Below are 17,038 nucleotides of genomic sequence, written 5' to 3'. Positions count from 1 at the left end.
AATGCATTTAACATTTGTGACATTTACGTTGCTTTTAGCTTACAGAAAGTGACCATTACTAAGCATTACACTTACCTAATTTTTGCTTCAAAATAAGCAGTTTGGGCTCTTTTCTGGGTCATCCCACAAGCACCACTGCATTATTAAAGTCACAACTAAATCAAAGTCATAGCCTAATAGTATCTTTAGAAAGACCTTGGCAGAGACCTTACCCAAAATGGGATCCTCAGCCTAAGGACCTCTTATGCCAAAGGTAGGCAGCAAGTCTTTTATTTCTTTTTTAGGACGATGAATTCAAAACAGCATCTCTTTAATGGCAATACTGTTTCAAAGTCTACTTTTAAAACGCTACACACATCAAAATTGTTATTTTTGAATCAGAAAAAGCTACAATGGATTGAATTAATATCTGCCCCATTTTAGCATTAAACCTCACCACGCAAATAACAATTATATTATCTTTTTCCTTAAAAATGCAGGAAAGTATCTTTAAATACAGCTTATTTTATATTCCTATTAATATTCCTTTCCTTTGTGTATTTAAGAAGAATCTGGTGTGCCACCTTCTGGTAGCTCAGTGAAATTACGTATCGCTACACAAGTCCCTATTCTTTATTTTAACTTTTAAAAAATATATATATTTCTTAACCTGTATTACATTTAAGCTATATAGAGAAACATAGACACACATCTCTACCACACTCTGAAATACAGCAGGATTTCCTCAGTGATTTTTTTTTTAAATATCAAGCTTTATATATGCTTTCCTAGGATTTTTGCATGGTTACCAATATGTCTCCTGAATTCTACAATACATATAAAATTGATTTTTGTACACCGCTTCACAGGCACATAGGAAAACAACAGGCTTGCTATTTTAATGAATAAGCGACAGCAGTAAATAAAGGAAAAGAAAGGTCTCTTACCAATAAGCCCATTTTTCTCTTAAGGTTTGAACTCTCATCATTTGTCATGTTCTTGTGGATCCCTCTCTCATCAAATTCTCTGGAGTTTTAAAGTTGAGAGCGGCGATGCACAGCTAGGCTCTCCTACATAGTAGCGCACCCTAGTGCATCTGCCTGGTATAGCACTTCAGTTGTAGCTCCCAAAAGCAGAAAACAGCCTTTATGTATTCAAAAACCCATCCACTGAACACCTTCCCTTGGTAGCAAATTGTAGCCAGCGTGGCGGAACTATTTCTATTTCTTATCTTAGGTGCGGATCAGATACAGAGATCAGAACCACATGAATCTTGAGCTTAGTTCCAGTTAATTGAACAGGAACAAAGTGTTCATCTTTAGAGCAGAGGTGGGATGAGACAAATACTAGCATCAGGAGATCTGACGTGGAAAAAAAAAAAAAACAAAACATGTTTACCTGAAAGTAACCTGATTTTTTCAAGGGTCACTGCCCTGTTATCGGTCCTATTCCCTTAAATCTTCATTACCTGTAACTCTTCCCTCTCTCGTGCCGCTAGCAGCCAGTCATTAAGTCCTATCCTTTATCCTTTATCATTTTGTACAGGTGTCTAATCCCTAGTGTTTGTGTCTTTTTTTAACAAATGAGCTTCTTCCAAAAATACATATAACTGGTCTCTCTGCACCGCCATGTTCCATCAATCACCTCGCTTCTGGATGAGCTCTCTTAAAATGCAACTATACATGATGTAAATTAAATGTTTGATAAATATTTTATTCAACCAATACTTGTTAAGAATTTGCTACATGTGTGGTAGGGACTCTGCCAGGTGATATGGATATAAAGGTGAACAAGACCACCCCTTGTTCTCAGGAAGCTCTTAGTTGAGTGAGAGAAGCAGACACGCACCCTGACAGCACAAAATATGGCATAGAAACTTTGCTAGGATATGCCTAGGATTCTACAGAGGAACGATAAAAATCAGAGGAGCAACAAAAATTGGGCTGCAACTGAGGTCAAAGAATGAGGCATTTCCCAGGCAGACTCCAGAAGACACCATCTGTGTGGACACACAGAGATTTAAAGGAGTCCAATGTGTCGGAAGGATCGAGAAAGTCTTCAATATTACTGGAAGAAGTACAGGTACATAGTGTTGAGGGGAGCGGATTTTAAGGTCTACAGAGTGAGTGAAGAGGCTTGGATCTTATCCCATGAGCTACGAGAAGCCATCTGTTGAATGAGTGGATCACTCGAGGAATTAATCAAGCAACAATGCCCAGCACTAAGAACTCATTACAAGCTGGCTAACCTAGTCTTGGAGTCCACTGATGTAGTAGCTCCTAACCCCAACTGCCTATTCTCTAGCTCACAAACTTGTTTTGTTCTTTGTTTCCCTTTGCTCCGGAGGTCCTCCTACATGAAATCTCTTTCCCTCTCCACTCTTCTGAACTCAACTCATCCTTCTAGATCCAGCTCAAATTCCATTCTTTTCTGCGATGTCTCCCGTGGTACTTTGAGTCTCCTCCAGTTTTTAAATGTTCCTCCATTACACAGACCACGCATTACTCCTACCGTTGAACACTGTTCGAAAAACCCTTTGGACTCTTTGCCTATAAAGCCTAGCAAGCAGAGAGAAGGCCAGTGAGAGCCTGAGGGTAAGTGGCCCAAGAAAGCACACCTCCCCAGACTTCACAGTACACACCAATCTCGGTACCTTCTCTTACCACTCTCAAGCCTGAAAAAAAAAGGCTATGAACTGTGAAGTGAACCCTATCTGCATTGGACAGCAACTCTGCATTACCATGTAACAATGCTGGTTATATACCTCACGGCTCCCGTTTGAAAATTCCAGAAAATTGATGAGAAAGGGATACCAACAGAATAGCTTAATTATGGAGGTGTGATCTTTGAGGGGAAAAAAAAAAGAGCTGTAAGGGGGCTTGGGGGGGTGCTGTACTTGTGTTTTACTATCTGCAGTAAACCGAGAGAATTCACCTGAAGGTGCATACAATAAACAAAAAGAATGCATGAAGACCACGGAAAGAGATGGGAGAGAGAGTGAGGGCAGGGCATTAGATCCGGAAGGTTTAGCATCTCATGAGGTTTAAGGGAGAAAATCCATGTGTAAGGGGGGGGGGATGTTTAAAAGGTGGGGGGTAGTAGTGTTAGCTGGGAGATGAATCTAGGACAAGAAGCTTTACCACAGAAACAAGTCCTGGGGGTGTAAATATTGAGTGTTCTCTCCCTGTGGAACCACACCCCATTATGCTCAGCGTCAAATACTCAGACAAGCTTTCGTTGATGTTGGCATTTAGCATTCAGCTTTGTCTCAACCTTTTTATGTATGCATAATCTCTTAGATTTTGCAATGATGCAAAAACCATGGAGCTTTCTTTTATGTAGACAATAAAAAAATCTTTTCATCTTATTCAACGATTTTATGTTAAAGTGGGTTAAGAGGAATCTGCCAATAATTTCAAAAAGCGGTTAATACTTGAAAATATTCATTCAATGACTTAAAAATGTCCCAGATAAAAGCTGTCTACACCTTTTTTCTTGTTTATTGAGTGCAAAAACTGACCACTTCCCTTTCCATTAACTTATAAGGAAAAAATTCGAATACAGAAAAAAAAAGGAGAATGTGATTTTGGATATGGGCCACACTTTTCTCAAGAATTCTTCAAAAAACGGCAGTACTTAGGGGACATAAAAATGATTTAATCCACGAGGTCCTCAGAAGAATGTTTTTAAACTATGTATCAATGGTATCGTAGACTTTAAAACAAAGAGAAAAATAAACCAGACCATTTCCTCACTTAATTTTGTGGAAAACAGAACAATTGCCAGAATATTTCCCCCAAGCCTGGCAGAAAAAAAAGCAATCACCATTTTATATTATAGTTTGAACTAGAATAGGTATTTAATCCAAATTCACATACACATTTACATGCACGAGCTCATCTAGAAGAGGAGAAAGGAGGAGAATAACTACCTCCTGGGAGTGCACAGTAAATCTCTTAGAGTATTAGTGATTTTGATGACAGGGTCTATATTAATCTAATTTTATATAAATAATGCACTTACATACCATTTAAAATAGCCTCATTGTGTTATCTCATCCATAGCCGCACTGGACTCTCCTTCCTTCTGCCGTATGTTAAGATGGTTCAGAGCAGGAGGACTTGAGTGGTTTAGAGAGTTTTCAGTCATGCAGAAATGTCCTTGGATGACAGATTTTGAAAACCACTGATCTAAACAAGGGTTGGTCAGGGGGATTTATACCGAGAGCAATTGCTCGTATTCCTACAGCCCAGAAGTTCCTTTTAGTCCAGATTCCAGTAGTCTCACCACTCAATCTAGTGGGAAAGGTGGGGTCAAAGGGGGAAGAAAAGCTTTTTCCTGTTACTGATAACTCTACCTGTACTGTCATGTAGGAAGACCTCCGGAGCAAAGGGAAACAAAGAACAAAACAACAACAACAACAAAAAAAGCAGAAGGCCATAAAAGTTTCCTAACTTGCCATTCTTACTGGAATGAATCACAACCTTTTCATATATCCCTGAAATGTAACAAAGTGTGGGTCCTTCCACTATATGGTAACACAAACAACTGAGGGTAATTCATGAGTAATTCAAACTACCTGATGGATATAAATTATTCAAGGTTGACTATGAAATATACCAACTCATATTTTACTAGCCTAAGTCTTTTTTTAAAATTATTTATTTATTTATTTATTTACTCATTTATTCATTTATTTATTTGAGAGAGAGAGAGAGTACAGGGAGGAGCAGAGGGAGAGGGACAAGCATGGTGCTCGATGCGGGGCTCGATCTCACGACCCTGAGATCATGACCTGAGCCGAGATCAAGAGTCAGACGCTTCACCGACTGAGCCAGCCAGGCGCTCCAGCAGCCTAAGTCTTAAATCTATTACTATTTAATAGCTACTGTGAGAATCTAAAATGGGTGAAGATACACATGACAGACCATGGGGAAGAAGGAGATTTTATCATGTGAGTGAAGAAACACAGAAATAAGGGAAATGACATTCCACAGACAGAAGGGCCGACGTAGGGAGTTAATGAGGAAGTAAGAATATTCCTATTTGTCAACTTCCTTTCAACCTAATTTTCGTATCCAGATACTCCATGAAGTATTTTACTTGTCTTAAGTGTCAGGTGACAGACAGCCTGAGCTAGCAGAATTCCAAATAAAAAAGTGTACTGTTCCTTTTAATTTTTAAGAGTCTCATTTTCCTTTCACCCGGACTCTGAGGTTGGCAGTGCAGGTGTTAATATTCCCATTTGAAAATTCCCATTTTATAGAAAGCAAGTTTCTAAGTGACATAGCTGCTGAGAGAGCTGGAAAACAAGAATCCAGGTCCCCTGACACCTAATTTGATGTCCATTAGTCACCCCTCTATTGTATTAATATTTATTTGAGGGGAAAAAAAAACCCCCCGCAAATATGACTCCTCAACACCACCATGGAGTTACTTTACGAGGAAGTCAGTAAAAGGCTGGAGGAAAAAGAGGACTACGTCACGAGAGACATAGAATGATATCTGATTAAAGTTGCAGAATCATCGACCTGTACCTTTGCCAGAAAGACCCTCCCAGTGACAATTCTCAGAGCTTCCTTTTATCCCTCAGGTGGCATTTCCTGGCATAGACCTCTAACGTGCCATACTCCCTCAGGCCTCAGTAGTTTTTCCTAGGACACTCTCCCCACTTGCAATTCCCTGCTCTCCTTGTCTACCAAGCCAATTTCTAGTCATACTCGAGTAAGTGTTCAAGTATATCTCCTTCCATGAGACCTCCCCTCACATCCCTTAGCGGCCTCCGTTGCTAGGTTTTCTAAACCCCCATGACACTCTGAATATTATAGGTCCTGGTCACTTTGGATCGTAACGGTTTCTATAAACTATAAACTAGACTATAAACTCCGGAGAGCTGCCTCTGGGTCCTCCTTACGTTTTTATTCTACCCGTCTCGGTGCCCGTCACGCAGGAGCCCAATCGTAGGAGGCGATTTTGGTGAAATCAAGTTTGGCAGAGGTCGGTTTTCTCTCCTCCAAGACTAAGCTGTTTTGGGGTGATAAGGAAACAAGAAACTGTGAAAGGGCCTTATCCTTCCTGAACTAAGTTATGAATGGTAAGAAATAAATGAAAGGCTACAATCTCAAACAGTATACCTAAATACCTAAACGGCTCCTTTTGATGTCTCTCTGATGGACCCCGTGTGTGCCTAGCAGGATGCCCAGAACAGCAGGCGAACAACAACTTTAGGATGGATGGACGGAGGGGTGAATGGCTCAGGAAGTGACGGCTGAACTAAACCGAGCCAACCAGACCCTTAGGCTACAGTAAGGAAGGGCAATGCCGATCATCATTTGTCTAAGCAAGGTAGTCCTGGTGAAACTAAACACTGAAGAAACGCGTTTCACTGGTTCACCACCTAGACCAGAACACTGAAATATGAAGCAGCATCTCCTAAAACCAATAATTTCTACAGACTGCTAATTGAGAAGGATAAAAGCATCTTCTTTGGACTGGTAGATCCTCTTCAATTATTGTAGCCAGTGATGTTGAAAAAGTAAGCCCCCAAATCCAATTTTGACAATAACTGCTCCACTAGATTGAACGAAAAAATAAAATAGCGAGTTCAACCAAGCAAGGCACTGTACATCACCAATACCTAGTCACTCAAATGGCACAGCAAGCAGTCAAGAGTAAAATACACAAATGAGGCACAGGAGGGCCCGATGCTAACAAGGCCCTGTAACTTTCAAAATAGAGAAATATATATATATTTGATGAAAGATCTATGAATCTTCTGTTCCAATATGAGAATTATAATTGAGGCTGAAGGAAAGGCCTCAAATCCTTTTCTCATGCCGTTTCCTGGCCTTCCCATTTATGCAAACCGGCGGAGTAGAAGTATCAAGGATAGCAACATAATGAGTAATAAAAAGAATAAAAGACAATGGAGTTCCCCACAGGGAAGAGCATATTCACAACACACTGTAGCATCTGCTTAGCGCTGGGTAGAGGGGGTGGAGGCTCCTGCCGCGGGGACGGGCTAACTGATACAGATCATTAACCGCTATCTGGGGGAGTGTTCCGGGGTACAAAGGCTGGAGGTTTTTATTTAAATGAAAGTAATATGGTCTTATAAAAGGGAGCCGTGTTTTGCTAACACTGCACTTGAATTTTGCTGCTGGGACCAAGAAACACAGTGTATAGGTCCCCATGGGCTAGTTGGAAACACAAGAGTCATAAAAGTCTCTAGGATCCTGAGTCGGAAAGAGAAAGATCAGCTCGGAACCCACACAGGACAGTCAGATAGGCAGGGATTCAGACACCGACAGTTAACGGAAGAAGTCCCAGAACAATGAAAAAAGGGTAGCAAAAAAGTAGGATTCTGTATTGACTACTCACAAGAGCCAAGAGTGAACTTGACACCCCGTCATTACTAATCCAAAACTCAGAATGAATTATGCCCTCCGTCTTGCTTGAACCATCTCAATCCTCTATTCAAAAACCTTCTATGACTCCTTACTTGTGTGGATGGATTTGTAGACTCCACATTCAAGGTTCCCTCCACCCCAGCTCTTCCTTACTTATTTAACCTTATTTCCCATTACGGGTTGTCCCAGATTTGCACACAACTGGAAAACACAGAATCTCTTTAGCCAAGAACTGCCATGGGAGCTGTAATTTTTTTTTTTTTTTTTTTAATGCAGCTTACAGTTGCTGTGGATTCAAGAGAAGAATATACCAAAAATATATAGAGGAGGGATTAGAGCAGAAAGGGAAATTAGCAAAGGCTTTCCCTGTCCCAAAATATCTTCTCCTATAGTGCCAACAAGCTTTCTCTCCCTCTGATGTTTGCACCTTCACTTATTCTCTCCCTCTCGTTGTTTGCTGTGTACCACTGCCAGAAATTCCATCAAGTACGCATTCATTTGAGCTAAAAGAGAATCCTGTTAAAATGATAATAAGGAGAGCTGCCAGGATAAGGTGGCTGTCAGTTATTCTCACACTGGTGTGAATGAGTTCAGTCAAGTTTCTTCAAATAGCAAAGAGCTGTTGCCCTCAGGGAATGGGGAAAGGCTGGTGGTGAGAACCTTCTGGAGTCTTTGCAAACTCGGGTGGGGTGCTCTATGAAGGAAGTTGGGGGATGGGGGAAGCTGGGGGGCTAGAGCAACTCTGTCTAGAGATAGAGAAAGAGAAACCGAGGTATCGATAAGCGTGCAGAGAAGGTTGTAGAAGAATAACCAAGCCCCACTTCCTCTACTACTCCGCGTCTTCCAGCCCAGAACCCGTCACGCCTTTCCTGACGCCCTGCTCCTAGGCCCTGGAGCTCAGGCGAGTACTGTCCGTGGGACAGATCAGCTACTTAAGTAGGTTCAATACAATATTTTGGGCACGGCCAGAAACTTCACCATCGTGCAAACAATTTGTAAATAAACTAAACCTTCAGGACACACACCATTGTTAGGCTGGGATCTGCTTGTGCGTCCCTCGCCTCACCCTGCACACACACACCCTCATTAGGCTGCTCTCTTCTCTTTGGGAGATGCTACATGTTTTTGGGTTTTTTATTCGCTTATCATCTATTCAACTCACAAAACATTCCCCCTGCCTAAAATATGTTCCTCTGTTCACACAAGTTCTGCCTGCTCCTCTTTATTTCTTTTTAAGATTTTAAGGAATCTCTGCACCCAACATGGGGCTTGACCCCATGACCCCAAGATCAAGAGGCACATGCTCCACCTACTGAGCCAGCCAGGGGCCCCAACTTCTGCATGTTCTTAAGTTCCAAATCAAGTTCTACCTTTTTTTAAAAAGATTTTCTTTCTTAGAGAGAGATAAAGAGAGGGAGGGAGCATGAGCGGGGGAGGAAGAGAGAGAGAGAGGGAGAAGCAGACTCCCCACTGAGCAGAGAGCCCCAACACAGGGCTTGATCCCAGGACCCCGGATCATGACCTGAGCCGAAGGCAGACGCTTAACCGACCGAGCCACCCAGGCGCCCCTCTAACTCTGCCTGTTGAAGCCTAATTTGATTTGTCTAACACCCACCAAATGCCCTTTTCTGAATTCTTGTGGCCCTTAACACACACTGTTCTTATTTAGCCTTATGTGTGCTCCCTCAGCTTGCAAAATCAAGGCTGTAAAAGCTAGCTTTCCCCAGGCAGAGGCAATTCATTCATCCACCCATACATTAATAAGCATCTACTTTGTAACAAGTGTTGTATTTCAGCTAGAAATTCAAACCCCAGTCTAAGCCCAGATCCCCACCCCTCAAGGTGCTCACAGCCCAGGGAATATCAAGTACAGTCACAGTACTGTGTGAGATGCGCTGCAGAGGAGGCCTGCTCAAGGTCATATGAACGTATGCGGGCAGCCTGAGAGCCTGCACTGGGCTCGGCCAGGGAGTCAGGGCAAGTTTCACAGAGGGGACCCCTGAGCTGAGTGCTAAGCCTGAGCAAGAAGGTGTCAGGCAGTCAAGCGAGACAGAGGGAAGGGTGGGGCGGGGGAGGTCCAACTAGTTAAGGCACAGCTACAATCAACTGTAACAACATCAAGTCTTAAACTAAGCAGGAGTAGTGGGGGTCGGGGGGTGATTCAAAAAGATTTTTTAGCAGATGGAATGGGCAGGAAATGACGACAGTGGCTAATGTTTGTGGGCCACATAACATGGAACGAGTGGCCTTCTAAATGCTTTACCCATTTACTCGCTTAGCTGACTTACTCTTCACTGTGACTATGTACTGTAGGTACTATTAATATCTCCATTTTACAGGGGCGCCTGGGTGGCTCAGTTGGTTAAGCATCTACCTTGGGCTCAGGTCAGGATCTCAGGGTCCCGGGATGGAGCCCCACATCCCACATCGGGCTCCCTGCTCAGTGGGGAGTCTGCTTCCCCCTCTACCATCCCCCCCACTCATTTGCAGACACGCTCTCTCTCTCTCAAATAAATAAATAAAGCATTTTTTAAAAATATCTCCATTTTACAGAAGAGGAAACTAAGGCCCAGCAAAGTCCAGTGACATGACTAAAGTTATACAGGGGGTAAATGTTGGGGCTGGAATTCGTCCACAGGCAGTCTAGCTCTGGGGTCCAGTATGTAAGCCCTCCACTCTGCTATCTTTAAATGTGGGATCGTTGGGGAGAAGGGAGCCCAGGATGACCGCAAAGTTAATAATTACTAATAATTAATAGATGAAACTCGAATACTGTCAGCTGCATTTATTAATTACCTCTGTTCCTTGTTCCTAATGGCAAAAGCAAATTTCTCAGTTCATGTTCTCCAGATATATTCTAGCATTTTCTTCACTGGGACTGGTCACCTGGTCTTGATCTCAGTCTGCTGGTTCTCAGTTTTAGCACTTGGCACATTTAGCCTCTTCCTAGAATTATTTATCAATGTAGCTTATCTCCTTTATTAGGTTAAAAGTATCCAAGGCAAAAAAAAAAAGTCTTGAATCTTCACCTTTGATGAATAGCAGCCAGGACCCAGTATACACAATAAAAATTAATTGGCTTAAACATGGAATATAACATTTCTTAAAGTTTCCAATTCTACACACAGCTGTGAATTACCATTATTTGTCGCATCTCAGTAACACCTTTATTATTATTCTTTTTTTAAATTGGCCCTTTTAAATTTACACTTGTCTTCAAAGGAAAACTTTCTACTTATTACTGCAAATGGCAAACTGCTATATCTTACAATAATGAGAAGACAGCTATAAAAATAGATGCGTAACTCCTAAAATGAGAAATGCTTGCACACAACACATCATCCTATTCCCCACACAGTGCCACACTTACCACACTCTGGGGCAGGTTCTTTTTTTTTTTTTTTAATTGAAGTGAAATTCACATCACATAAAATTAACAATTTTTTTAAAAGTAAGCTCTGCGCCCAACATGGGGCTTGAATTTATGATCTCGAGATCAAGAGTCATGTGCTCTACCAACTGAGCCAGCCAGGTGCCCCGAAAATTAACAGTTTTAAGCTAAAGAATTCAGTGACATCCAGTGCATTCCTAATGTTGGGCAATCGCTACCTCTCTTGTCCCCAAGTATTTTCATTACTCCCAAACAAAAACCAATATCGGTTAAGCTGTTGCCCCTTGTTCTCCTCTCTCCCACAGCCCCTGGCAACCACCAACAGGTATTCTGTCTCTATGGATTTATCTATTTTGATATTTCACATAAATGGAATCATACACTATGTGATCCTTTGTGCCAAGTTCTTTCACCGAGTATAATGTTCATTCCTGTTGATGGCTAAATATTCCATTGTAGGAAACATTTTGTTTATTCATTCATCCGCTGATAAACATCCGAGCTGTTTCCCCCTTTAGGCTCTTGTGCTACTGTGACCACCAGCTTTCAATTCTTCGGGGTATATACTTAGAAGTGGAATTTCTGGAACATATAGTAACTATGTTTAACCTTTGGAAGAACCTCTGGGGTTGGTTGCGTACAACACCCTGTGGGTTTCAAAATAACACGTGTCAGAATGTGTGTCTCCAAACATAAGACATGCGAGGAAAGAAGTTCATTCTCGGGGCGCCTGTGTGGCTCAGTTGTTAAGCAGCTGCCTTCAGCTCAGGTCGTGATCCCGGGGTCCTGGGATCGAGCCCCGCGTCGGGCTCTCGGCTCAGCGGGGAGCCTGTCCCCCCACCCTGTCTGCTGCTCCCCCTGCTTGTGCTCTCTCTCTCTGTTGAATAAATAAATATTTTTTTTTAAAAGAAGCTCATTCTCATCGTGCTTACTAAAATATAAATTTCAAATTTCATCATATTGGTGTGATAGTTGTTTTCTTTGCAGCTGGTCCTTTTACATCAAATAGTAGATGGTTCAGGCAATTATTAAATGAGGTCTTCGTATCTCAAATTTCCTCAAAATCATGCCTGCGTATTAGCATTTCCCTCACAGTCTGGCACCTTTACGTTTTCAAAATTCCATTTTATCCATTGATCCATGTTAGTTCAACAACAAAATAGGAAAAAAAAAAAAAAAAACCCACCACCACAACAAAAAAAGAGCACAGGCCTGGTTCCAATTCACAATTACATACACTATAAATACTTGATATTTCAAAGTTAGCATTTTCTAGATGTCAAGTTTTGCTCTAACCCTAAAAAGATTGTAGCCACGCATTCTTGGGCATGCCTGAGCACTGCACTAGTAATTCAGTTGGTCTGGATAAGATGTTGTAACCCGCTCTAGTCTTGACTTCAGCAATAATATTCATGAAATCATGGGTTTGATACACCAGGCTTTTTTTTTTTTTCTAATAGCATTTAAAAAAAATAACACAACTATTCAAATTGAAAGTTCAGGTCTGCGTCCTGACAGGCGTCTGCATACCTACAGTAGCATACACATCATCCTTCAGAAAGCACTGATGGGTTAGGAGCGATTTCTTAAGACTGCACATGCTATCCTCACATATTTTGTTTGCCAGAGAAACAGGAAGCTTCTATCTTGTCTGCAAACTGACAAAGAAAGAATGCACAGCTCATCCCAAAGAATTCAAAACTGGAGAAGGGGTTTCTAATGACTCTGTGTAGCTCTCCTGACTTCCTAACGGAAAGATGAATTATCTTTGGTGGGCATCTCGCAGAAGCCAAGCAATGAAGACAAGCGCTTTCGGAAGAACTCAGAGTCACTTGCACTTTGCAACATCTTCCACTGGGAGATGCACTCGTCCTGTGATTTGACAGAACACTTGGTATTCAAAGAGCACGCATCTCTAATTTAAATGGTATGCTACGTTTCTTCCCGTAGTCAACCATGTCATCCCCTAGAATGTACTATGCCCACTGACACACTATCTACTGACAAACAAGGGAGAGTAATTTTTAAACAAATCATTTCCCTATTTCAATATAGAGATTATAGAGAATCCTTCTGTCTACCCTTGTTTTTTGTTTTTTTTTTTAAAGATTTTATTTACTTATTCATGAGAGACAGAGAGAGAGAGAGGCAGAGGGAGAAGCAGGCTCCCAAGGAGCAGGGAGCCCGATGCAGGACTCGATCCCAGGACGCTGGGATCATGACCTGAGCCGAAGGCAGACGCTTAACCATCTGAGCCACCCAGGCGCCCTACCCTTGTTCTAAGGTGAAAGCATTTGACCAATTTTTCAAATGCAGGTATCCAGGGATAGATACAAAAATGGAATATACCTGAAATGCTGCAATCAAAAAGTAAAATTTTCTATCGTGAAGACTTTGACTGCCACTGACTACTCACATATAAGTGGAAGGGGCTTTCAGTTAAAACAAAACAAAACAAAACAAATGAATAAAAATCTGTCCTCGAGCCAAATATTTAAAAAATGAGTCCAAGACATAATAATTTAAGATTATAAGAATAAATTTAAAGACTAAATATGATAATATATGTAAAGTGCCCAGCACAAGGCCCACTGGTAGCACAGAAATTTATCAAATGGCAGCTTTAGATCCTTCAAGATTAGGTGGCTCTCCTTGGAACTAAAACACCAATTCTCAGGCCAAAATTAAATCATAATTGTCAGGGCTCCCATAATCCTATATGTTCCCCAATTTTAGCACCCAGCACATTCTGCCTCATCTAATAATTATATGTATTTCTATATCTGTATTATTAGGTTGTAAGTCCCCTTGCAGGCTCCTTACAGCTTTTAAAATAAGATGTAACCTAAAAATTCAACACATGGAAGAGAAAACTATTTAATAAACGCAAGTAGTCACACCTTACTTTTGTATGATGCCCTACCAATTACAAAGCACTTTCATGTCCTAATTTCATTAACTTATGATCTTTCATTATCTCTGCCTCAACAAGATAGACATTGAGACATGACAGCTTATTAAAGGCAAAGCTGAAATTAGAAAGAGTTGAATCAGGCGAATAGGGAGAGAAGGGGAGGAGAAGTGTAACAACAGATACGAGTTAAGGCAGGGGACATAGAGAGAGAGAGGGGAGAGACAACTGCACCGGAAGAACGTTTCAACTTTATGGTATTTTAAGATATTTCCCTGAATACTGTTTGAAATGCACGGTCTTAATTTTTTCAACTGCAGGCACAATGGTATCATCTCTTAAGAATTGCCTTGCAAGTAAGTGATGCATGGTGGCTCCTAAGGGCCTTCAACTGCTCGTATCTGCCTAGGCCTAATCAGGAGAGAGAAACCAAACAGGAATTCGAACCGGGAGAGTTTCACCTAAGGAATAATTAACTACGACAGAATTAGAATCACAGAAAATTGGAGCGATGAGCAACTGCCTAGTGGTAAGTAAAGAAAATTCTAAAAAAAAAAAAAAAATACAGGAATCGTAGGTATCAGGAACAACTACTCTCCGTAAAGCTGAGACAGAGCACCCAAGGAAGAGATCCCTCCCCCAGGGCTGCAATAGTGTCTAAGTGTCCAAAGGAGCGCCCCGCACCCAGATGGAGATCCAGACCTTATCTGGAGAGGGCAGAATTGTGGCTCACTAGAGGGTAGAGAAGATGCCGTGGTGACCATCTTCTGAAACTGGCCAGAAACCCATCCTGTAGAACTTTCTGAGACTCACCCTTTGGAACATGCCCCAAATGTACCCTCCGGAAAGTGTCTTATCAGAAGCACTCTGCTACAAAGCTGCCTAAGGGGGCACCGGGAAAAGCTCCTGACCATTGGGTGAAGAAGTTAAGCTCTAAAGAAGAACCGGAGTTGTAGGAACAGTCTGCGAGCAAGCACACAGGAACCAGGAAGCAAAACCCTCTCCTCCTGGTATGCCTTCCCAGCACGCTCTACTAACAAAACTTCAATGCCAGGTGTAAAGGAAACAAATATTTAAAGGGCTCAGGTCCATGTTCCCAGAGCAGACAAAAAGGATGAATTTGCAGCTGAAGGGCAATAAGTCAATAACTGGCACCTTGGTTAACAGAGAAATGCTGTTTGTAAGCATGCAAGAGCCAAATTATAGCACAGCTAGATATAATATTTGTTTTACCAAGCCCACACAATGGACAGATTTGGTAGGAGGAGAATTAAGTAGCTGTGTTGCTTTGATTCTATTACTTTTAGACTTCTTACTTAGATAATCCATCCTTTTAGAATGCTAGAAAAGAGAACCTTTAAAGATCATATAGAACAAAGAGGTCAAATCACCTCTCCATCCGGAAGCCAGATTGGACCATGTAGTATGAAGGGTAATATACAGTAGCTATGAAATTACTCCTCAAAATACCAGTTTTACACGTTAAAGTGGTCTTTACTGTCAAAGTGCTTTCATGGCTGCTAACTTGTTTTAAACTTGCAAGACGGAAATTTTTAGCCCCATCTGATGGATAGGAACTTCAACCACAAATGCCAAAAATTCATCAGTTAACCTAAGTTTACATAGTTATTTGCTGGTGCCCTTCCCCAACACAACCTTATCTCCAGGGTCTAAGGTTCAATTATCTATTTGGCCAAACAGATGCATTCAATAGGATCTTTCAGGCTATAACCAATTCCTATCAGAGAATCCCAAGCTATCACTGGGAGTCACGGGTGGTTTTCTGCTACAAACTTCTCTCCTGCTCCAGTCTCCTAAAATTGCTACAAGACAAACTTAATATCAACTTACTTTGATTAGAAGTATACTTGAGGAATCTTCCAGCATTCAAAGATGACATTATCACTGGATAGGGATGAGTAGAAAAGTAAAGCTATCCTCACTTCAGTAGCTTTCAAGGGCGTGTCTTTCTATGCTCTTGGATTTTTGCGGACCAGTGAAATCTCAAAAACATCTTCGGGTCCTACAAAGGGTAGCCAAATTTATTTTGCAAAGTAAGAAAGTTTAAAAGGCAACTATAAATGCATGACCCCTTACCCACAATTCAAAAATCCAAACAATTGGAAATCAGATGCTCCCCCTGCCCTTTTTTTTCTTGCCTGTAATTCATTTGGCAGCAAAATGTGAACTGACCTGAACTCATCTGGCAGTAAAGCCTGACCTGAATGAATGTGAGGCTATCCACAGGCTTTTTCTGTCTAACTTGGTATAAATATTCTTACATTTCACTGCAGAAATATTACTGAAACTGATTATGGGGTATCAATTCAGTCCTGGCTGGGGCTGTTTTTTGGGGAGGGGGGCTGTTATATAATATACAATACATGCATATTATTACCTGTACAAAATCCAAAAAGAACCTAAATTCTGAAGCATATCTTGCCTTAAGGTTTTTAGATAATAAGGGTACACAACCTCTTATTGCCATCATTTCATTACAGAAAGGGCAAGAGGACTTTTTAGCCATCAAAGTGAAGGGCAGTCTCAGAAAAAAGGATGGCTCTTTATACTCAATAGATTTAGCTTTCTGGAAGAGAAAAAAAATCACTAAATTGTGTTTTTCTTTTTTTATTTCAAACATGTAACAATAACCACAACAAACCAGCTTCCGTGTACTAAATGGCATCTGGGAACCACTGCTGTTGGAAGACATTCTACTCAGATGGCTCCACGCTCAAAAGAGGATCTTTAGACTCTTTCTTTAGTCTGGGGCAGAACTGAAATTCTAGGACAGGAACAAGTTAAGCCATGCTGTGACTGCGGTAGCCCATAGATAAATGATGTTTATGCAGTACAAAAGCTAGTGGTCATGTGGAATTCCATCCAACAAGAGAAGTTCCCACATCTTTCCCACCTTAAACTACCTCTAGTGAACAGATCAGAAGGTGCTTGCACCTCTGGTCCAGATCTAACTGAAAAGGTTCTTTGATTTTGATTGTTTTAAAAGATTTTATTTCTTTATTCATAAGAGACAGAGAGAGAGAGAGAGAAGCAGAGGCAGAGGGAGAAGCAGGCTCCCCGCAGAACAAGGAGCCCGATGCAGGACTCCATCCCAGGACCCCGGGATCATGACCCGAGCTGAAGGCAGACGCTTAACCGACTGAGCCACCCAGGCGCCCAGTTCTTTGATTTTTAAAGAACCAATGCAATTGGATAAACATGTATATACAAGAATAAATCTAAAAAATTCTAAAGATGTATCCTGATTGTTAGAACACTGGGCAAGCGAGAAGGAAACACCACCAGTAGACCCGCCTGTGGCGTGAGTATCTTCTGGCTTTCTCAGAT

General features: G+C 41.4%; 1 protein-coding gene across 8 annotated transcripts in view; it reads right to left on the bottom strand.

Annotated features, from left to right (window-relative positions):
- Positions 1–17,038, bottom strand: part of KLHL13 (kelch like family member 13) — a 199,358-nt gene that overhangs the window by 82,224 nt on the left and 100,096 nt on the right. Inside the window, exon 1 of one of the 8 annotated variants that reach the window (XM_006736013.3) lies at positions 927–2,220. The exons of the other annotated variants lie outside the window; for them this stretch is intronic. Coding sequence (XP_006736076.1) covers positions 927–967 — 41 coding nt within the window. The 5' untranslated portion in view covers positions 968–2,220. Of the gene's footprint in view, positions 1–926; positions 2,221–17,038 lie in introns of those variants that run through there. 8 annotated transcript variants of the gene reach the window in all.

The sequence above is a fragment of the Leptonychotes weddellii genome, chromosome X (assembly GCF_054177405.1).
Source record: "Leptonychotes weddellii isolate Sample4059 chromosome X, ASM5417740v2, whole genome shotgun sequence".
In the NCBI taxonomy this organism is placed as follows: Eukaryota; Metazoa; Chordata; class Mammalia; order Carnivora; family Phocidae; genus Leptonychotes; species Leptonychotes weddellii.
This window is presented reverse-complemented; position numbering and strand designations above follow the sequence as displayed.